This window comes from Neofelis nebulosa, chromosome 1 (genome assembly GCF_028018385.1).
Source record: "Neofelis nebulosa isolate mNeoNeb1 chromosome 1, mNeoNeb1.pri, whole genome shotgun sequence".
NCBI classification, from domain to species: Eukaryota; Metazoa; Chordata; class Mammalia; order Carnivora; family Felidae; genus Neofelis; species Neofelis nebulosa.
Genome location: NC_080782.1, coordinates 192,204,002 through 192,226,603, shown reverse-complemented (window position 1 = coordinate 192,226,603; position 22,602 = coordinate 192,204,002). Strand labels below are relative to the sequence as shown.

The following is a 22,602-nucleotide window of genomic DNA, read 5'->3' as shown; positions in this document are numbered from 1 at the left end:
TGAGATGTGGGATTTGTTCTTTTTTGCCAGCACATCCTACTTTGAAACAGTACTGGCCTTGTCAGTCTAGAAGATTGATGCTGGCCAATCAGATGTGCCTCTCGAGACATCGAGGTTAACAAACTCACTCTCAGCCCCATGCAATTACACTGCCCAGTTTCTTATTTTTTTCTGTTGACAGATATGAAGAGTACCACGCAGGGGACCACACTGAGGCAACAGGGTTTCCACGAGGTGAACAAAAGAAGGAATTTCTTGCAGGATAACAGCTGGATCAAAAACCGTCCTGAAGAAGAAAAGTAAGAGGGTGTGGAGAGGGTGGGTACGTGGACAAGTAGGGAGAGCCATTCTCCAGTTGGGAAGCTAGCGGCCATCTGGAAAGCAAGCATGTTCCTTAAAGCACTGTTACATGACCTAATATATGGGCTTTCAGATTCTCAAGACTATCTCTACCATTTTTATTATCCACATACCAAAGAGGATGTGAGTCATCAGGGAGAAAAAGCAGAGTTTCATTGTTAGAATTGAATAGACATTTGTGTTTATTTGATAAACAGAAAAGAACATGACTTTCCAGTTTCCCAAAAGATAATATTCAATCCATGGTAGGGAGATTCCAGATGCATGTTAATTATGTCAGTTGAAACAGATAATAGTATGATTCCTAATTTGCAAATTTAATAATAATTTATCTAAAATTTTGATATGTGCAAACGAAGTCAATACATTCTCAATTCATTTTAGTCCCAATGGTCATATATATCTAGGTACTCAGTGGGTGGTAAATGTAATATTACTTTGTAAGGGAAAACATTTGCCACCAAGAAAGTTTTGTCTGTTTTGAGCATTGCTTCTACTAGGTGTATGTTATAGACCTAAAAACTACAACTGTAGGCATATCACCTCATTGCCAACATAGACATTTGTCCAGCCCAGATATATTTATTACAAATTATGTGACACATATACATATATTTTTTGTTTCCCTCTTATGTGTCATACTTGATACTAGGTACATACTTTACATATAAAGTACCACAAAATCTTGGGGCACCTGAGTGGCTCAGTCAGTTAAGCATCCGACTCTTGATCTTGGCTCAGGTCATGATCTCACAGCCCTGGGATTGAGCCCAGCATCGGGCTCCACACTGAGCATGGAGCCTGTTTGAGATTCTCCTCTCTCTCTCTCTCTCCTACTTGCATGCTCTCTCTTTCTCTCAAATTAAAAAAATCTCACAAATCACACAAGGTAGTTATTGCATCCTATATTTTATGGAAGAAGGATATGAGGCCCAGAAAGTTTAAGTAACTTGTCAAATCCCCACAACTATTAAGTGATGGAATTGAGATTTTAACATGACCCATTGTCTTTCTGTTACACTGATGGTCCTCATTCAGAGGCAGTTGTGTCCCCAGGGGATGTTTGCAAAGGTCTGGAGACATTTTCAGTTATCAAAATTGGGGAGTGCTCCTGACATCTAGTGGGTAGAGGTCACGGATGCCACTACACATCCTACGATGCACAGGGCTCTCCCCACGACACAAAATTATCCAGCCCGTAGTGTCATGGTGCTAAAGTTGAGAAGCTCTGCATTACAGGGTATTTACTGTACGCTTTCTACTAAACTGCCCATATATAGTTATTTGCGGGACATACTTGTAACCATTAAATGAAGATGTCTATTAGTTTCTGTCATTAAATATTATTATTTTAAGGGAATATAGGTGTATTTAGAGACTCACACTGACTTTTGGAGTTAACATTCATGGACAACGATTATTTCCTTTAGTAACACATTTACTACTTCTGTCAGAGCCTAATATGGCATTTCTGTCTTCCCTAATTTCTGTCTTCTGACATCCCTAGAGTGATGTCAAACGTGAATCATAAATTCCATGTTGCAAATATATGCACAGATGGGTGAAAACAGAGATGTCTAAGACAAATTGTAATTGGTAGGAATGACGGTTTTATGCCAGGCGTGCCTCCTTTATAAAGGCTCAGGGAAGCCAGCTTAGAGGATGTGCCAGCTGCTGAATGCAGGGGAAATTGGCTCTGATGCTTTGCCCACTCCTACTGGCCCACTTCTGGGCTGTGTGTTGTGATTCTTCTTCAGGTAAGGATGTGTCTGGTGTCCGATACTCTCTCATAAGCTTAAGAAAGGGGATACCAAGAGAGATGAAACAATTCTCTTGGGATTTTTGAGGGTATAAATTTGCTGGGATTGTTTCAACCTCACCGTTCATCTTTCTTTTTAATTATCCACCACAGTTTCTTGTAGAGCTTTATTACAAATTGTTCCAGAGTGTTGAGTAACATTAAGGGAGCAGACCCAGGAACAATGTGGTATTTCAGGTTTGGTTGGGTTGACATGAAAAAGGTTCAGGTACTTACTCTTTGGCTTTGGTTCAATGCCCAAAGCTCTTCTACATGTTTTGACATTTCCTAAAATTGCCTGTACTTTCAGGTCCACCGTACAAAGTAAGAAAGACATGGTTTGGGATTTTATGTATGAAGGTTTATGTATGTATGAAGGGCTATGTATGAAGGGTTAAGCAGTAGGAAAAAGCAGAGGTTTGAAATAAAAAGATTTGGGTCCTAGACCCACGTCTGTCACTTACTAACCTTTTAGTCTTAGGGAAACCACAAAATCTCTGATCAATTTCTTCTCCTGTGAATTGGATGTGACAGAGTCTTCCTTGCCTAATTCATAGGATTATTATTATTTTTTTAATGTTTTTATTTATTTTTGAAGGAGAGAGAGAGACAGAGCATGAGCTAGGTAGGAACAGAGAGAGAGGGAGACACAGAATTTGAAGCAGGCTCCAGGCTCTGTCAGCACAGAGCCCGATGCGGGGCTCGAACCCACGAAGTGTGAGATCATGACCTGAGCCGAAGTCGGACGCTTAACCGACTGAGCCACCCAGGCACCCCTCATAGGGTTATTTTAAGAACCAAAAAAAAAGCAAACTATGTATTCTCATGGTTCAAAAATGGTTTAAATCTCCTGTGAATGAATGATCCACCTTCTTAGCCACAAATATTGGTACTTATTTTCCTACTTTTTGTCAAGGAAAACTATCAAGTCCATCCAATGAAAATGTCCAAGTATAAAGGACATAATTTAAAATATTTTTGTAGAAAGCTTTTGCCTTCCTGCAGAAAAGCACTCTTGTAATGTACACAAGGTAGATATGTACATGTTCCCACACTCTGATAAAAAAAAATAATACTCATCCCATTATTGAATCATATGGAAACCTGATGGGATATATCCGAATAATGATTATTTGTACTGACAAACTTGTTTCTTTTCATCATGCACTTTCAAAGGGAGACTAATAAAAATAAATGCATTGTTGTGTTCTTATGCCTGAAATAAAATGAATTCATCTTGCCCTAAATTGTGAGTTCCTTCCCCTATCTCCCTTATTTACCAAATACTGTGGGAACTTTGCATGTGACTTAATTTTGTTCTTTCTCTGCAGAGATGAAAATTATGGTAGGGTGGTGCTCAGTCGACATAACTCCCATGATGCCTTGGACAGGTGGGTGTTTCAGACAAGTTACATCATTAGAAGAAACACAAAGACGATAGTTTTGAGAGAAGACTTGTTCAAGACAAACTGAATATTTGTGGCTTGCCTCAGGCTTTCCCTGGCATTCTGGAAGACTCTGTGATATCATCAGGAGTTTCCATAAGGCAAAGTCTGCTTCTGCAGCTCTATGCTTCCAGAACCACAGCTTGGAGGTGTAGAATAACCAATCCCCTGAGGTAGCCCACTTGATGGGGAAAGGAAAGGACCCTCTTGATGGGAAAATGGTTCACAGAAATGTGACCAGATAAGAGATCTCTGAACCTTAGGAAAAGGAACCCCTAAAATACAGAAATAACAGCCCTAGAGTCCACCTGCTTTATGAGCAGTACCTTCTTTTTAGAAACTTCTAGGCTTGTGGAAAACCATTAAATGATACTGAGTGTAAAAAGACTGACAGACATATTGTAGAAAGAATCAGGCAAAACTTGTAATCACAATAATGTAACTAATCTAAGATTGATCACATAAGCAGATAATATTCTTGTTAAAACACATTTATGCTCACACACACACAAACAACCACACCCATCAAAAGAACCCAAGTATCAGACACAAGTTTTATCTGGTCCAGTAGACCGTGCCTGTGTGCCACCAAGACATACTTAGTAAAAGAGTGTGATTGTTTTTCATGGCGTGGACTTTAAAAAGTTAAGTAGACACCTTGGGGTGCCTGGGTGGCTCAGTCAGTTAGGCCTCTGATTCTTGATTTTGGCTCAGGTAATGACTTCACAGTTCATGGGATGGAGCTCTGAGTTGGGATCCTCACTGACAGCACAGAGCCTGTTTGGGATTCTCAATCTCTCTCCCTCTCTTTCTACCCCTCGCCCACTCATTCTCTTTCTCTCTTTCTCAAATAGATACACTTAAAAAAAAGAAAAAAGTTATGTAGACACCTTGAATATTTTATAAACTTTTATTCATGAATGTTTCTTTTTTAAAATTTTTTTTAATGTTTATTTATTTTTGAGACAGGGAGAGACAGAGCATGAACAGGGGAGGGTCAGAGAGAGAGAGAGACACAGAATCTGAAGCAGGCTCCAGGCTCTGAGCTGTCAGCACAGAGCCTGATGCAGACTGCAAGATCATGACCTGAGCTGAAGTCGGACACTCAACCGACTGAGCCACCCAGGCGCCCCGATTCATGAATGTTTCTAAACCCTTTTAAACCTGTTCATAATTTTGACCTGTTCTGAGGGTACTGAGCTTAGAATCTTCTACACAAAGTATCTGTTGGGTGTTCTGGTTCCCAGCCTTAGTTCATCTGATTGATCGTTCTGTGACTACTTCTGCCCTCTCCTTGGTCTTCATGACTTTGAAGATTTCAGCCTCGTTTCCTCTTGGCTCTCATCTCACCAAACAAAGGGAATCTGATTATTTCAGTCCAGCCACCAGTGGCTGCCTCCATTTTATTTGTCTTTCTCTGGAACTATTCAGAACAAATATACTTGTTTTGGAGTATGGCAGTGAAAAGTAATCTTCATATTCTTAGTGTGTTTTAGGACAAGAGTTTAATGCTTTATGTGCTTATTTATATTTTAAACTATACTGGTTTCCTGAGCCCTTCCTATTGGTGAACAACATTCTGTCTAAAGCAGCACATTGAACTTATATCTTCAGTAACAAAAATGTGCGAGCCCATGATGTTTTCCTGTTGACTCATAACTAGTGTCTCAAAACATGTTCTAAGAAGGGAAATGCAGGTTATTTTTCTCCTTGCGCTTGCTCAGATAGATGCCCACTTGGCCCTTTTCTGCCATTTCACAGAGGCTGTACCCACTTTAAGTACTGAACACCATTTGGAACATCTACCATATGCTTGACATAGTATCAGGTGCTGGGAATACAGAGATGCATAAGACACCACCCTTGGCCTTAGGGTTCTGGAAACATATGGATCCACAGACTACAATACTAGAAATCTACCATGGAAGTGCTATTGGGGAAGTGTGTGACAGTGCCATGGGAATAGAGAAGAGAGAGCCCAAGTCTGTTTGAATTAATGATAGATGCCACCCAGAAAAAGGTCTTTGGTGTCAGCATTGCTGTTCAAAGAATGAGGAGGGGTTTCCGAGTAGGGAAGGGCAGCTGGTGGGCATGAGAAGTGCTTCCAGCAGAAGTGGCAACGTGTGCAAAAGCTTCCTGTGAGCAGACTGATAATAAAGGAAAGGGAAGATAAACAATATATTCTCCTTACCTTAGATAACAGCTTCACAGTATGCACAAACTAAGAAATTTTGCCATGTACTTCTGTGAGATTGTTTAAACCAGTTAAATAAGCCTGGTAGCACAAATACCTGCAGAGAGGTCAGTTGTCAACCAGGCACTGGCCTGAGGACTGGGAACAAAACAAAGTCCCTGCTTCCATAGAACCCACATCTTAGCTGAAGATGGAGGATGGGAGAGACTGAAAATAAATAAACACGATACAACGTGTTTGTATTGCCATAAGTGCTAGGAAGAATAAAGTCAGCTAATGAGACCTAAAGGAGGCTGTTTGAGAAGGGGCTGTTTCACAGAAGGGGACCAGATGGCCCCGCAGTGCCCCTTTGCATTCATGCATTAAACATAGTGGTGGACTATACTGTGATTTCATTCTGAGGTTGCTTTAAAACTCAGGGAGTTGCAGGGCCCCTGGGCGGCTCAGTGGGTTAAGTGTCTGACTTGGCTCAGGTTGTGATCTTGTGGTCCGTGAGTTTGAGCTCTGCGTCAGGCTCTCTGCTGACAGCTCAGAGCCTGGAATCTACTTCGGATTCTGTGTCTCCCTCTCTCTCTCTGCCCTTCCCCAGCTTGCACCCTGTCTCTCTCTCTCTCTCAAAAATAAATAAAAACGTTAAAAAAAAATAAAAGGGAATTGCATTTGTCTTTACTTTTCTCTTTCATCAACAGACACTGTCCCCTCTGCTTCTGTTTGAAAATGTTCACATCTATTTATCCTCTGAAGCCCTGCTCAAACTGCACCCTATCCATAAGGCCCTCTCTGATTCTTTTATCGAGAAATAAACTGTCTCACCTTAGAACTTCCTTGCACTTTACCTGAACATTTTTTGACACAAGCCATTTTGTTCTTTTGTACGTACACATCTAACTTGTCTCTGCGAGGGTAGGGTCCGTAGTTTTTATTCTTGATTTCCTCATAGTCACCAACACGGTGCATAGTATATTATTTATCTTAAAAATTTTGTCTAATAAAAGTACACTATATCATGTTTAAAATTAAATTTTAAGTGCATATACTGTTTTAGTACTTTTTCTGATTCAGTATCTTTGATCTGTCAGCTTCAAATGATACTTTGAAATGCAAACACAGTGAATCATGGCATAATTCCCCAAAGAGCTTGCTTTTTCTGTATCACAGAGCTATATAAGGCATTAAACAGCTTGTTTTTGCTGCAGTCTGATCAAGATATTCCCATTTGCTTTGATGATCTTGATTCCTATTTTGAAGCTCCTATCCTCTCTTCCCTTTTCGTCTTCTTTCCTCTTCCCTTTGTTCTGCTTTTCTGCTTACCTGTCTTCCTCAACTTTCTTTGCTTTCTGTCTCTCTTCTCCCTACTTCTCCTTATCTCCCTTTATTCACCTCTCCTCCTTGCATCTATCCTTCCTCTCTTCTCCCACTTGCTTTTCATTTTTTTCCAACTTTCCTGTTTCCTTCTTTTCCTTTCTTCCCTCTCCCTTCACTCAGCAAGTTCTTTTTTTTCAACCCTGTCCACGGTGCTGAAGTTTAAATAAAGCTATTTGTATTTAGCCTGTTGACCTGGCGTAGGGTGCTACTAAAATTCTGCAAACAAAACATAGCTGATTTTAAGTCTATTGTGTTTAAGTCCTATGATGTAAAAGTCAACAGTATTGACAAGAGTACATATTAGTTATTAACTATTTTGCATATCGTGTTGTTTGTTTTGCCTATCCTTATCTCCAATTTAAATATGTTACACTGAAGTTAGAAATAATTGGACCTAGAGAATAATTCATTTATTAGCATAGGGAGTTGGGTTTGCCATAATTTATTCCATCCAAGTCAAAACCTTGGAAGATTTAGATACTCTGAAGCTGTCTTTCCTTGGTAACATGTACATCTCCTACTTGAATAGGCCAAAATTCTACCAAAGGCATGATAGGTTATAAACTTTTTGGTAATTTGTTTGATCTTCTGTAACTATTTTTTGCTACAGGAAAGCAAATGAGAGAGATGAGCCAAAAGCTACAATTAGTCGGTACAGATCTGATGACACTTTAGACAGGTAAGATGTTTTTTTAATCATGTAAGCAGAATGCATAATGTCTATTAAATCCCCTTTTTTTTGGTCAAGCATGAGGTATTTAAATGTTTGCAAAAGTAAGTTTTGAACAAGATATTTTATATCCAGGGACATAAGGGCTATTCAGATCGAATTACCTTCTTCAAAATTCACAAAATCTTGACTCAATATTCTGTTTTCCTAAAATCTTGCCAATATTAGATTGATAAAAACAATTCTGAAGAAACTGGTTTGGGTATAAGTAGGGTGGACACTCCATGGAAACTGTTTGGTTTAAAATGGAGAATCTAGTTATTTTTGTGAATATGAGTAGTCAGTTCTCGTTCTGACTTTTGGTCTTTCCATCCCCCTGATGGAAAAACAGCAGTTTCTGTTTTTATGGAGAGACTGTAAATTATAATAATACAATCATTTTTACCCTCTCTGGTATAAAGCCATTAGCTCTTTACAAGGTGAAACTATTTTTGTGGCGGCAGTAGAGTCCCCATATGGCTTATAGAAGGGTCCATTGTGTTGTGCCTGTTGTTATTTCCTTCCTACACAGAGGGAAAGGGCTCATTTCTGTGGAGAAAATTGAGCAATGTCTATTTATATTGAAGTGTAAATGCTACAAATCACACTTTTATTTTATATTTGGTAGTGATGCTTAATAAGCATATAAAGAGTAAAGTTAACATCTTTAGTTGGAGTCTAGACAATGGACACCTGAGACCACTGACAGTTGAGGTCACTCTCTGTAGCTAAAGATATGCTGTCATTGTAGACAAAAATGCCACCTGCTGTATTTTAAGCAGATGTGCTGTAATTTATGGTATCTTATAGATTCTATACTCAGTATTTGCCAGTATTAATTCATGTAGGAAATGTATATACTTCTGCACTATTCATAGGTTTTCAAACCAGTTTCTCTAATAGAGGCTAATCCACACTGGTGTTCCTAAGAAGTTAATTTCTCTCTTGTAATTAATAGCCTCAACAAAAATGAGTGTGTAGAGTATTTGCGCAAGATCTCATCTCCATGGCACTGAGTGGAAAGAGGAGTCAAAATAACTGTCCATTCATGGTGGCCTTGAGGGCTGTCCTGTTGCACCATTAATTGAAGATGGAAACCCTATTTCTAGGAATGAATCTGGAAGTGAGATAATTATGCCTCAAGAAAGGGAAATAGGTGGGAAACTTTGTAAGCTGTGCATTTGAAGGTCTATATTAGGCCAGTCAAGACAGAGCCTAATTCATTCATTAGCAATGAATTAGACTAGACCTTACAGACTAATCAGTTGAGTTGTTCTCAGCCTCAGCTGCAATTTAGAATCACTGAGAGAGCTTTGAAACTTTACTGATAACTTGGTCCCACCACCCCTCACCCCCAAAACTCTGATTTAATTAGTCTGAGGTGAGAGTCGGGCATTTTTAAAGCTTATGAAGTGATTCTAATATGCAACCAAAATTCAGAACCACTAATCTAGCCCAAAAGTCCTTCATTTTATACACTAGAAAATGAGGCCAGAGATTACCCGGTTTATTTACCCAGAAGTTTAGTGGCATGTTTGGTCAGCTCATTCCCCAGGCAGTCCTGAGTTCCAGTAGTATGCTACATCCTCTAAGTGTGGAAATAGATATGATGGAGAGAACTCAGGAATCAGTACAGAAAGGCAAGTCCTATTAGCAGGAGTCAGATTTTCATAATGCTGGCCACTCTAAATGTAAGACATGAAATAATTTTAGGAGGAAGATGACCAACCAACATCTGGTATACATGTGCGTATGCATTTCAAGAACGCATTTATTTTATTTGTTATTTAATTTTAATTTTTAAAAATATTTTGTTTTCAAGTAATCTATACACCCATCGTGGGGCTCAAATCCACAACCCTGAGATCAAAAGTCACATGCTCCAAATAATGCATTTATTTTAAATGAATAGAAGAAAAGTGCTTTGGAGTTGTATTTTTAAAAATATATATGTAGGTTAAAGTATGAGGTGTTCTAAAGAAACATAAGTAAGTAACTACGTATGTAGCATGCAATATGGCCCAAATCCTAAAGGTGGTTTGACTAATTTGAAAAACCTAGGTTAGGGTGACCTCTAGTGTTCTCTTGTGGAAATGTAACTTTTCCTTTGGGTCTTTTGATCATGCTGCTAATTACCATATTTGGGTATTTACTGTTTCTAAGATTGACGCTTCTCAAAACAACCTATTCCATACACAAGTTGGAAAAAACTTAATTTTCAAGAGAAATACAAAGTAAAGTTAATCTTCCTAATAAGAAACTGACATATGTATTGGAATGGTGGTTTACAGTTCCCTCCACTATTACTCAAAGACTGATCCCCCCAGTGGCATAGAAGAGATCCTGGAGGTGAAGAACAGTAAGTGAAGGAAGACATGTTGACCCAACAGATGAGTGTTGAAACTATCACACTACAAAATTAGATGTAGGACATTGGGCTCTACTGGGACGATTTTGGAGACAAACTACTTCCTAGTTGGGTGACCAAGAAAAAGTCACTTACTTTCTCTGAGACTCCATTTCTTCATCTATAAAATGAAAATAATTATACCTCCCTTGTGAGGATGTTTTAAAGAGTAGAGACTAACATGTATACAGTAAGCAGCAAAGAGTAGGTAGCTATTTTTATTATTACATGCACTATTGCCTACATAGATTTACACCGTAGCATTTTGAGTAACTTCATTTAATTTTAACATCAGACTTTGCCTTTATTTAAACATTGAGAACGTTTGATATTAAGGATCTGTTTACTTTAGATAAATTGTTGTTTTCCATGTACCAGAGTAGCAATTTCCCAAGATTACTTTTGTCTCATGTTAGGGTCTCATAGATAGCTATAAAGTCTGAGTAGAGTTTCCAAGGAACATTTAATTCTTTTTAATTTAATTTTATTTTTAAAGTTTATTTATTTGTTTTTGAGAGAGCATGTGTGAGAGTGGGGGAGGGGCAGAGAGAGAGAGAGAGAGAGGGAGAGAGAGAATCTCACGAAGGCTCCACATTGTCAGCACTGAGCCCGATGTGGGGCTCAATCTCATGAACCATGAGGTCATGACCTGAGCCAAAATTAATAGCTGGATGCTTAACTGACTGAGCCATCTAGGCACCCCTCCAAGGAACATTTAAGATTTAAGATTTACAGTCATCTGACATCTTACTTATGGTACCCACAGTGGTTTATTGCAGAGCCCTTTAAATATAAACATCCCAGAGGCTCAGTAGCAGTTAGTGAAAGGTGTATATTCATAGTCCTTTGCCTGACAATCACCTTAGATATGAGTTTTTTATACATGGGTTCTAGGAATACATGGGTTCTAGGAGCCTATACAAGTTAAAGCCTATATTGTGAATAGTCTGTTGAGAGTATGGAGCTCTGGAAGATTTCAACCTTCCTTCCTTTTTGCATTCAAGAGCTATCAATTTATGGCATTATGCACTATAAACAAAACCTTGTTTGGAGTTAACTCATAGCATTTTAATGTATTAGAGTTATTTACCCCATATTTTAGTTACACATATCAAGATGACATTATGAATTGAAATCATTTTAAATTTATGACAGTTAAGTCATATTTTCTCCCACATTAATTATTTTTTAGAATGAGGCAAAGTTAGTGCCCATCTTTCCAAGAGTAGCTTATATAAAGCCATGTACTAAAGTTGACAGTAAAATTAAAAGTTTAGAGAAAGTTATAGTAGATCCATAATGTCAGATCAACAGAAAAGTTTTGCTGATCTTTTGTTTTCCTGAACCTAATTTTTCTACATTCCTAGTTTTGTGCAAGCCTGCAGAATGCTCCCCAGGATAGCCCCGTGTCTCAGGAAGAAACTTCCTATCCTATCTGACGTGAGAGAAGAAAGGGAAGGAGGGTCTGCAGTATGGGATTCCTGATTTGTCTTTTCTGACACAAGGGACAAACACATCTAGGAGACCTGAGATTTAATGGCCAGTAGGGGCTATTAACTCAATGTGTTAGTTACAGTAAACGAATTCACCAGGGTAGAGTGACTCTTTTAACAAGTTCCCTCTATTGCCCCCAAATCTATTGTGGTTTAACACACCAGAAGATTACTGTTCATTCTCTTCAGAGTCCAGTGTGATAGGCTAGAAGCGTAGGGGATGTCTCAGCTCCATGAAGTCACTCAGAGACCTAAATTCTTTTCATGTTTTGAAGCTGCCGTCTTCAACACAGGGCAACCAAAAACTATAGTGGAAGAGAAAGAAAGAGCATAGATGATTACACAAGAGGTTTTAGGATGGGTCTGAAAGTGGCAAACAACATTTCTGCCCACATTCTTTAGTCTAGAACTCAATCACATGGCCCCAACTAATATCAATGAAGAATGGGAAATATGGTCTTCCTGTGTGCTCAGTAGGAAACGAAAATGAGTTTGGCAAACATATAGCATTGTCTATGCCACAAAATATTAAAAAAAAATACTTGTCTTCCATTGATGTGTTTTACAGACTTGGGAAGTACTGTCATTGGCTGGATATACGTTTGACAACACAGGGTTTAGGGGCATTGACCCCTGTGCAATCGAAAATCCACAGTTTTTGACTCCCAAAACTTAACTACTATACCCTACTCTTGACCAGAAGCCTTTCTGATAACATAAACAGTTGAGTAACACATATTTTGTGTGTTATATTTATCCTATACTGAATTATTACAATAAAGTAAGCTAGAAACAATAAAATGTTATTAAGGAAATCATAAGGAAGAGAAAATACATTTACAATACTGTACTGTATTTATCAAAAAATTCTGCATATAAGTGGACCCATGCCATTCAAATCCATGTGGTTCAAGGGTCAACTGTATTATTAAACAATAATGAATATAACATAGTGAGTTAAATGCTCAGTGAATCAGGCTAGTAGAAAAGCATAAATTTTAAAAATTCCAAGCTGTATCAAAATAGCTTCATAAATAGATTTTGGTTTAAGTAGTTTTTATTTAATTGCAAAATATTCTAAAATGTAACACCTGAAAACAAATCTCTTTACTAGTGAAAGGTTATATTGTGAAGTTATTCTTTCGTGAAAGAGGTCTGAAAGGACTTTAATGATCTGAATGTTCATCCAAACTTTTGTCTTGTTTCTTTATAAAGGATCTCAGACAGAAATGATGCCACTAACACATATAAGGCCAATACCTTGGATAACCGACTAACCAATAGGTACCAGTATCTATTGACTTTGGGAAAGACCCAAGTACAATAGTTTTCTAAGCATTACTTATTTACTTACAATTCTTCTGTCCTACTTGATATCTTTCTGTAAATTCTTATCCTCCATTTTTTAAACACAAAAATTCTGGAGTGAAAACCATTGTTCCTCCTCATGGTTAGAGGAATAGAAAATCTTTGTTGCCTTGCTTAAAAATCAAGAGAGCCCTTTGCTTCAGGTCATTGTTCTTATGACATTCGTGTTTTTGTTTTAAGTCATCCTGGTGGCAAGAGTGTGAAATACATGTAAATGCCAATTTTACATTCTTATTGCTAAAGAAAATTCCTGAACCCCACAAATAAAAGCATCGGGCTTAAACGATACTGAATTTTCTGATATAAAAAGATTTCCTTTAGAATCTAGCATAAGGCAAAAAGGTCATCTTATCAAATTTATTCAAATACTGATGCTTTCTTTTTCTTTCTCTCAAATAATGTCTAACTTTAAATAACAATTCTAAATTCATGGACAGTTGCAAATTGATGCAAGTACTCATTCTTTGTGGCTGCTCAAATTTTTGTCCCCCCTTCCTTTTTTTTTTTTTTTTACCAGAAACACGTCCACGTTTCGATCACCAGAAGCAGCAAAGACGTATGTACTGACTGAAGTTACATTTTAAGAATAAAGTGTATTTCTTTGTATGTGTTCAAGATAAACCAGGTGTACCCTGCTCAGGCCAAAGTTTCAACTATAACAAAATCACCCTCCTGTAGCTTATTCAGAGTTTAGGTAGAAAGAAGGAAATGGTCCATGAAGCTTTAAATATTTACTATTTGGACTTTAACAGTTAAGTTCCAGTTAGTTAACATACATGTAATGCTGCCTTCAGGTGTAGAATTTCGTGATTCATCACTTAATATACAACACCCAGTGCTCATTACAACAAGTACTCTCCTTAATTCCCATTGTATATTTTATTGCTTATTTTTCCCCCACAGAACTTTATTTTTCCTTGTTTTTATGACCACTATCACTTGTCTTTCAAAACACCCATCATGTTACAATTCATCTAAGTCATAAAATCATAGGTTTGCTAGCAATCTGTTTAGATGAAGTCCATTCTCTCTGGAACGTACTAGTGGTGATTATAAACAGCCAAACTAGGTGGATTTTTGAAAACAGAGTTGGCTTTTAAATCTTTGTTTAAAATTAAGGAATTCTCACATTGGAGCACACCTGTCAGTAGTTGAAACAGGCCTGGGTCACTTCCATTTTTTTTTTTGAAGGTCTGTGTACATTAATAAATGCTAAATAGAGATTTAAAATGGTGTGATTTTTAAATGTTTTCTTAAACAACCTAGTGCTGTAAAATTTTTTGTTAATGTTTATTTATTTTTGAGAGAGACAGAGAGACAGAGCATGAGCAGGGGAGAGGGAGGGGCAGAGAGAGAGGGAGACACAGAATCTGAAGCAGGCTCCAGGCTCTGAGCTGTCAGCACAGTGCCTGACACGGGTCGAACTCACAAACTGTGAGACCATGACCTGAGCCGAAGTCAGACACTTAACCGACTGAGCCACCCAGGTGCCCCAACAGCCTAGTGCTTTTAATGCAAAAAATTGCAATATAATTCTGTTAGTCACAATGTATACAATATTAAATATATATTATGAACCCAGAGCACATGAGAATTCGTTGGTCTGGATTTCAGACACACAATGTCATATAATGAATGACTTAATTCAGTTCCTTCAGTTCTAATTACTTAGATGAGGACCTGACGATTCATAAAATGGGTAAACTAAGGAAGAACTTGTTTTCTGTCCTTCCTTTGTCATTGAAACATTTTGTGGTGGTTAGAGAGCAGGTGGGAATATGAGTAGATTATAAGACCTTTCAAAGGTGGGACTGCATAAAAAAGTCTCAAGAATGTGGTTTGTTGTGATTACACAGGCAAACTGGAGGTTCGTTCAGTGGAAACACCACCAACCCCCCGGCTCCTGCCTCTGCTACAACTCCTGTAAAGAAAAAGAGGTATGATGGGCTTGTTGTATCTGCCTCCTGTCGATATTCTGGAGAGGGCTGTATTTTATTAATTTCTGAACCAAATCATTTACCAAGATCTGCAGGCAGCATTCAGAAGTTGCTCTCTCATCATTGTTTCTTCCTCCCTTTTGAGGGATCCAATGCCTACTGGATTCTGATGTCCTCAAACTTTGTTCCTTTTCCCCCTAATTTCCTTTTCAAAGATGCAGTCTTTTCTCCAGCTCCCTTGGGGTCTTGAATACCTAGGTAATATTTTCAATGACAGAGCTCACCAAAGGGTAAGCTACTTCAGGTAGCACTTTTAGTAGAGCCCTGGGACAGGGGATGCCTTACCCTGAAATAATGGCTGTGGCGTGGACAAATGTTGCCATGCTCCTGCGTTCAGCCTGCATTGCTGCTGCCTCCTTTGCAGATTGCATTGACCCTATTTCCAAGTAGAGTCAAAGGCCCTATCTCGAGACATCAATCTGTGTTTGTGTGTTTATTTCTTCCTTCTCTGAAATCCTCTGCCTGGCCTCCCACCTTCTGCTTGCGCTGACTTCGATTTATTTAGGTAGACCTGTGGTGGCAGAATATTCTTCATGAGACAGAGTGTGACGGTGGAAGCAATTTTTGCTTGCTGAAGAGAACACAGTGCTAGTGAATCATGATCCAATGGAAAACAAGTTCATGAACTTCAGTACTTCTAAAATGTTTTATTTTCTTTGCCTGCACCTAGGACCGTGCCTAGTGTAGGGTAGGTGTTCAATGTTTGTTGATAGACTGGATATTTGCCAAAAATGCTCCTGTAGCTGGAATTCTGGTTGTGTCTGCAGAGTCTCAGAAAATGTGATCACCTTTCTCTTGGACCCAAGAGAAATATTATTTTCACATCTCCTACCCACTGCAAGAATCTTTCCTCTGGCGGGTTAGACATAATTCAGGATCATTGAAGCCAGCAATAAGACTCTTATTTTTGTGATATACATTTGATTAACTCTTGTGAGTAGCATTGACTACTTACATTGAGCTGAAATCTGCTTTGATTTATGCCCATTTTTAAAATCTTAGTTCAGTCCTGTAGTGCCTCAGAGAATAGACCTGCTTCAGAAATTTAAAGCCAGCTCTCCTTCTCTCCTTATCCCAGACTTTCCTTCTCTGGGCTTTCCTCTGATATGTCACTCTCCTCTGAATGTCTTTATTTTTGGTCCATATCTAAGTCTTTTTGACAGAGCCCTTAGCTATCTCTATCAGTTAAAATTACATCCTGGGAATGTGAAGACATCTTTCTAATTGAATATTCATGTGTTTATATTTATGCATATACACACATATATATTTATATACGTATATGTATATATAATTGAGGTTAATATTACTGTGACATTCACATATGTTTTCATTATTCTTACTTTCAGAGTTTTTTATCATGTAGCTTTTTAAAAACCATATTTAGAGTAGATTGTTTTTTATTATAAAATATTTCAGATATGCAGAAAAATAAAGAGAAAAAGAAGTATGTTGATGATAAATACTGATGAACCCACTAGCTAGATTTAACAAATATTATTTTCCAGATTCTTTTCATGTTTCTCTTTAAGAAATGTCCACATATTCGTGTCAGGAAAGCAGGGAAAGGAGCTTACTTGTGAGCAGAGAGCCTAGATTGTAGGCTAGTTACTTCCTATTGAGTTGATGAAATAGTTTTCATTTTATTTCCAAGGCTTATAGAAAAGTCATCTCAATGCCTTTTAATTGTCAAATTATTTTCAGCCTTTCCTGGTAGACATGTGGGTGGGATCAGGTCTTTCAAGCACCATGTTTATCAACGATGTCGTTTCCTAACCAATGTCGTTTCCTAACAGACAGTCCTGGTTTCCGCCACCTCCTCCTGGTTGCAGTGCCACTCCAAGCATGGGAGCAAGCAGAAGGTAAGGGAAAGGTGTCAGATGTAATTGCTGGGTAACTTGATGGAAGAATGTGTTGGAATTTGACAATGTATAATTGCAGAATCTTTGCAATAAATCGGAGGTGTCTTGTGAACTCTGAGTGCTGAATAAGACGGTGCCCAGTGGGAGTGAGGTCAGGGTACCAGTGCATCTGGTAGGAAATCTGCAAGGAGTATGTAGCTGTATTCGTTTGCTAAGGGCTGCTGTAACAAAGTCCTACAGACTGGGTGGCTTAACAAAAATGTTTGTCACAGTTCCAGAGGTTAGAAGTCCAAGACCGAGATTTCGGCAAGGTTGGTTCCCACTGAGCACTGAGAGGGAGAATCTATTCTACACTCTCTCCCAGTTTCTGGTGGTTTTCAGGCACCCTTTGGCATTTCTGAGTTGGTATAAGCATCATCCAGATCTCTCCCTCCATCTTTAGATGGTGTTCTCCCTGAGGGCATGTCTGTCCACATTTCCCCTTCTTAAGAGAATACCAGTCATATAACATACGTGGCCCTTTCTACTCCAGTATGACCTCCTCCTAACCTAACTAATTACATCTGCGTTGTCCCTATTTCCAAATAAAGTTGCATCTGAGGCACTGTGGGTTAGGGCTTCAACATATGAATTTTGGGGGCACACAATTCAACCCATACAAGCAGCAGAGGAGAGAACGGAGTCCAGCACCAGGCTGGGCTCCGCTATGGGCTTCCAGTGCACCACTGCCTCCAGGCTGCGATGAACCCGTATGACTGGGTGAGGATATGACTGACAAGTTCTTCGTAAACTTTAAGGGATAAAAGGGTTGTTTATACTTCAATGTTTTGTCACTAGCAATAATTGTAACTAAAATTATAGACCGTGTGGAGGGCACCTTGTTCTACAAAATCCATGCTAGGAATGTCAACAGTCATTTAACTTATTGGGTGATTATTGTGTGCCAGATATTGTTCTAGGACCTGGGGGTATGTCAGTGCACAAAAATGGAGCCTACCATGACCTTCAAAGAAGCAGACACATGTGGAGAACTCCTACAGTCTATGCCATCTCTACCACACAAAGAAAAATAAGTCTCTGATTTGGTTTTGCTTTAGGGGATCCAAAATTGTTTTTATGGAATCAGCCCCTAGAATATCTCCACCAAACATTTCCATGTTCCAATGGGTCTTACTTTTCCAATTCAACAATTGGAAACAAGAGTTTATTAAACAATGTGCTTGTTTAGTATTAGATTGTTTTATTTCCCAAAATTTTCATCTGCTGTGCAGAAAATACATTTACATATATTTTATATTATCCATATATTCATAACTATTAAACATGTTGAACAATCACAACTTGGAATTACATCTAACTTATCTGTTAAAATATTTTCTTTTTAAGCCTCCTCATCTATAGGTGACTTCCAATTATATGAACTGCCAAATATGGATTATGTTTCTAGTTTATAACCTTCTTTCCCTTCAGGCAGTTAGCTCTCTCTTTATGAGTGATACCTTTCATGGAGCTACCGAAGTGGGGGAAATATTAACTAGGAGTTTTGGTAGTTACTATTGTTTCCTGAGTATTTTAAGACCCATCCAATTTTGTCTTAATAGATAATAACTGGTACTTAGAAATATTTTATTATCTCCAAAAACTTATGTTCATCTTCTATGTATTATTCCAATATTAATGTAAATTATCATTACAATTAGAAACTGGTTATATAACTGTGTAAAAATACAGAAGGATTATTCATGAGTTACTATCTCATGCTTTCAATGCCCATTGAGCTTCTGGATCTCTGTTTGCATAGAACTGGTAGTGTTTGGCTATATGCCCTTACAATTTATGCATTGCTGGATGTAATTTACATGGAAGATAAAATGAGTCACAATGCTCCTATTTCTGGTTCCTGGATTAGGTCCATAGCACCAGAACTAAGGGAAAGAGAAGATTATTGGACTAGGTTGATCAATTTAGCTATCCATTCCTTTTTTTAGAGGCACAGATTATTAATATAATGGCTAAACTGAAAGATTTCTCTTTGAGGATCAGAGCTAATGTCATGCCAAGCTTTCAGGGGAAGGAGGGAATAATAACAATACAGCAATGCCTTTGATTTCTAAAATGCTTTTCTTTGGAAGAGCTCAGAGTAAGCTTCTGTTTCTCACCTTTAATGCCAGTGTATTCCTAGGGCTGAAAAAGAGCCTTTTTAGTGAAAGCTGAAAAATAGAAGCAATCATTAAATGATAAAAGAAGCAAAGGCTTAAAAAAGAAATCTTTGTCCCCAGAAGAACACAAAGAAAATGAAAATAGGTCAAAAATATAAAAATGGGGGACTACGGTTTTTAATACTAGCTAATAGCTCAGTGCTAACCTTATTTCCCTCATCCTTCACTTATACACTTGTCTCCTCCTCTCTTTTCCCTTTCTCATGTCTTCTGTAACAGAATTACCCTTTAATACTAACACTCTTACTCTCTTTTCTGTTCATTTTGTGAACCTTCATTTTTCCCATCACCAAATCTTTCCCAGAGATTTCATTTTCTCTCACACACCCCTGTCTTTGCAGCACATTTGAAAAGACCTCCAGACTTCCCAGCCATTGTGGGAGTGAGTCCTTTTCTTCAACCTTTTCCCCCCTTGACCTCTCCGTGGCCTTTGACACCATGGATCATCCCCATTCCCCCAGTTGTTCCTTTCTTGACTTACAGAATATGGAAAAATCAAACTTATTTGTGTTTAGATTAAAAATTTGTGTTGAGATTGTATTTGGATTAAAATCTATTACAGGTTTGATGTAAGCTGCCTTAAGAAGGTAGTCAAGCTTTTTTGTCAGCAGAAGAACCCATGATATCACACCTTTATCTATATTTATATGTATACATCTATCTATAGCTAAGACTATATAAGACTGTGTTTATGTCTATATCTATTTCTGTATCTACACCTATAACTATAGCTGCATGTAATTCTGTATCAATTAACATGAGACTGGTGAGTTCAATTAGAGATTAAATGAGAGAATTTAATTTTCTAAAATAACCATATATTATACCAAACAGAGAGAAAAAAAGCAATTTTTTCAAACAGGTATCATTTTATGTATGATATTCATTAGTTTTATGGTGAGAGGTTAAGATCTGGGGATCAAACAGAATTTTGGAGTTAAGAGTTAAATATCTTTGAAAGCCTCTTGCCTTTTTTAAAAAAAATAAGATTAAAGAGAGAAGCTATAATTCATGATAATAAGACATAGCATGTAAATTTTGGAACTTAAGTCAAAACTTTTCTAGCTGGTTTCTAAGGCAGCTCCTTGGTCATTGGGATGAAAATATTCTCTGACCTCCTCTACCTTCTTTTGTCAGAAGGGAAACAACCAGCATAGCATTTTGAATGACCAAGCTACGTCAACAAGATTATTTCTTTTGAAATCTTCTTATCTAGTTCCCCCAGAACTTATAATTTCTTTTCATTTTAATTAAGACTGAATCAAGATTTTAGCTTTTATAATTGCTCTTCCCTGTTACTGTCATCTGTCTCTCCTCCTACCTCTGTGATCAAATCCCTGCTTCACTGGTTTCCTTCTCTTTCCATGTTCAAACCCCTTTCATCTTAAAATATAAACTTCTTAAAAATTAATAGCCTAATTATACAAATTCATTTGACAGGCACCTGATCTCTTCATCACAACCAAAATTTTCAGAAAAATTGATGATACTTGCCATCTTTATTTTCTGGTTCTCATCATCATTAGTTCACAGAAACAGCTCTCCTCAAGGTCACTAATGACCTTCTGATAAATTCTTGCTGACATATCAGCCTCTGTGACTACTTGACCTTTCAAAAGGCATCACTGGCTGTTTTTGCCTTTAGGATATTTCTCTTCTATCTTTTGAGAAACTTCTCCTCCCCCCCCCCTCCATCCCCCATCCCAAATATACTCCTGGCTTTCATTTCTTTAACCATTCTTTCTCAGTCTCCTTTACTATCTCATCCTTTACCAATCCTTAATTGTTGATGCTCCTAAAACCTCAAAGTACTTCCTTTCCTCTCATTCTGTATTTTCCCCCTCCACATGTCACCCGTGCCCAAAGCTTCAATGGCCATGTGTGTGCTCTTAACTCCTTCATTTATATCCACTCCACACCTCTTCTCTGAGTTACTTTAGATAGCCAACTGCCTGCTCAACACCTTCATTTAAATTTTTCAAAAGCATTGCAAACCTAACATGTTTAAAAGGAAATTCATAATTTTTCACACTAACCTGGTGCTCTATCTTAATTAATAACATTATCCTTCAGCCTGTTGACACTCTTGAAAACTTGAACTTATTGGGGCGCCTGGGTGGCGCAGTCGGTTAAGCGTCCGACTTCAGCCAGGTCACGATCTCGCGGTCCGTGAGTTCGAGCCCCGCGTCAGGCTCTGGGCTGATGGCTCAGAGCCTGGAGCCTGTTTCCGATTCTGTGTCTCCCTCTCTCTGCCCCTCCCCCGTTCATGCTCTGTCTCTCTCTGTCCCAAAAATAAATTGAAAAAAAAAAAAATTAAAAAAAAAAAAAAGAAAACTTGAACTTATTTTTCACATTTTTCTTTGCTTAATCATCAATATCCAATCCATCTAGTAAATCTTATCAATTTAGCTCCAGAATGACTCTTGCATCCATATACCTCCTTCATTTCTTTCATCATATCTCCTTTGGACTCCAGTAGTAGCTAGCTGGATATTCTCCCTTCATCCACCCTGATACCCACTGCGCTGATCTCTTCTCCACACAGCTGCCCAAGTGATATTTGTAAAAGGTAATTGAAACATGTCACCCTCCTAAAGAAAAATATGACTTATCATTGTTCTTAAAATAAAGACTCCCATCCTTAGCACTGACCGCCTGCTATTCCCTGGCTTCCATCCCTCATAACTCCACTTTGCTCTCTGTTCTAGTAGGGTAATTGGTTTTAAATGCACCATACCTTCTATAGACCCTTAGCGTATAAGGTCATGTCTGCTTAGAATCCTATCTTCTCCGCCAGTTGGGGCCCTTATGTTCCTGTGGCCATATTTTCATTTAGTTTCTCTTCAGAATATCACTTCTGACTCATGTCTGTTCTGTTCTGTCTGCTTCACACTAACTCAGGTATAGGAGACGGCAGCTTCCCGCCTTGATTTGTCCTAATACCACTTGTATAAGATTTTAATAAAAATGAACTGCTAACAGTCCATTGTAGAAGCCCAGACCAAACTAGGTCAAATGTGATTTTACAAATTCCTGTTCTTTAGTTCTTTGACCACACCTGTTATTGGTTATTTCTTCTTGGCTGACATTTCTCTACAGGCCTGATTCAGTTGCTCTTTTGCTCAGTAGCCTCTCATGCCTTCTTTCTCCATCTCTCTTTTTCTCTCCCCCACCCCCACATTCTCCTCTCCCCTCTTACCTCCACTCCTCAGTTTTATATTCATTATTTGTGTGGGTGGTCTAGTTCTCTCTTTGCTGTGCCAGGCTCTCCTCAGAGAATCTCATCCCCACCACCAAACAAGATGATATAGTTACTCTTTGAGAGGCACTTTATCCTACCTTTTATAACATAAAATTACTTTGTGTCACAATAACATAAACATTC

At 38.2% G+C, this 22,602-nt stretch overlaps 1 protein-coding gene across 15 annotated transcripts in view; it reads left to right on the top strand.

Annotated features, from left to right (window-relative positions):
- The window catches only part of SCEL (sciellin), a 319,097-nt gene that overhangs the window by 220,787 nt on the left and 75,708 nt on the right, over positions 1 to 22,602 (top strand). For 13 of the 15 annotated variants that reach the window (XM_058682414.1, XM_058682406.1, XM_058682392.1 and 10 more), the window contains 7 exons: positions 182 to 299; positions 3,490 to 3,549; positions 7,773 to 7,841; positions 12,987 to 13,055; positions 13,657 to 13,695; positions 14,996 to 15,076; positions 16,933 to 16,998. In XM_058682414.1, the coding sequence (XP_058538397.1) occupies positions 184 to 299; positions 3,490 to 3,549; positions 7,773 to 7,841; positions 12,987 to 13,055; positions 13,657 to 13,695; positions 14,996 to 15,076; positions 16,933 to 16,998 (500 nt within the window). In that variant the 5' untranslated portion in view covers positions 182 to 183. The remainder of the gene's footprint in view (positions 1 to 181; positions 300 to 3,489; positions 3,550 to 7,772; positions 7,842 to 12,986; positions 13,056 to 13,656; positions 13,696 to 14,995; positions 15,077 to 16,932; positions 16,999 to 22,602) is intronic. The other 2 variants (XM_058682445.1, XM_058682464.1) reach the window with 2 other exon arrangements.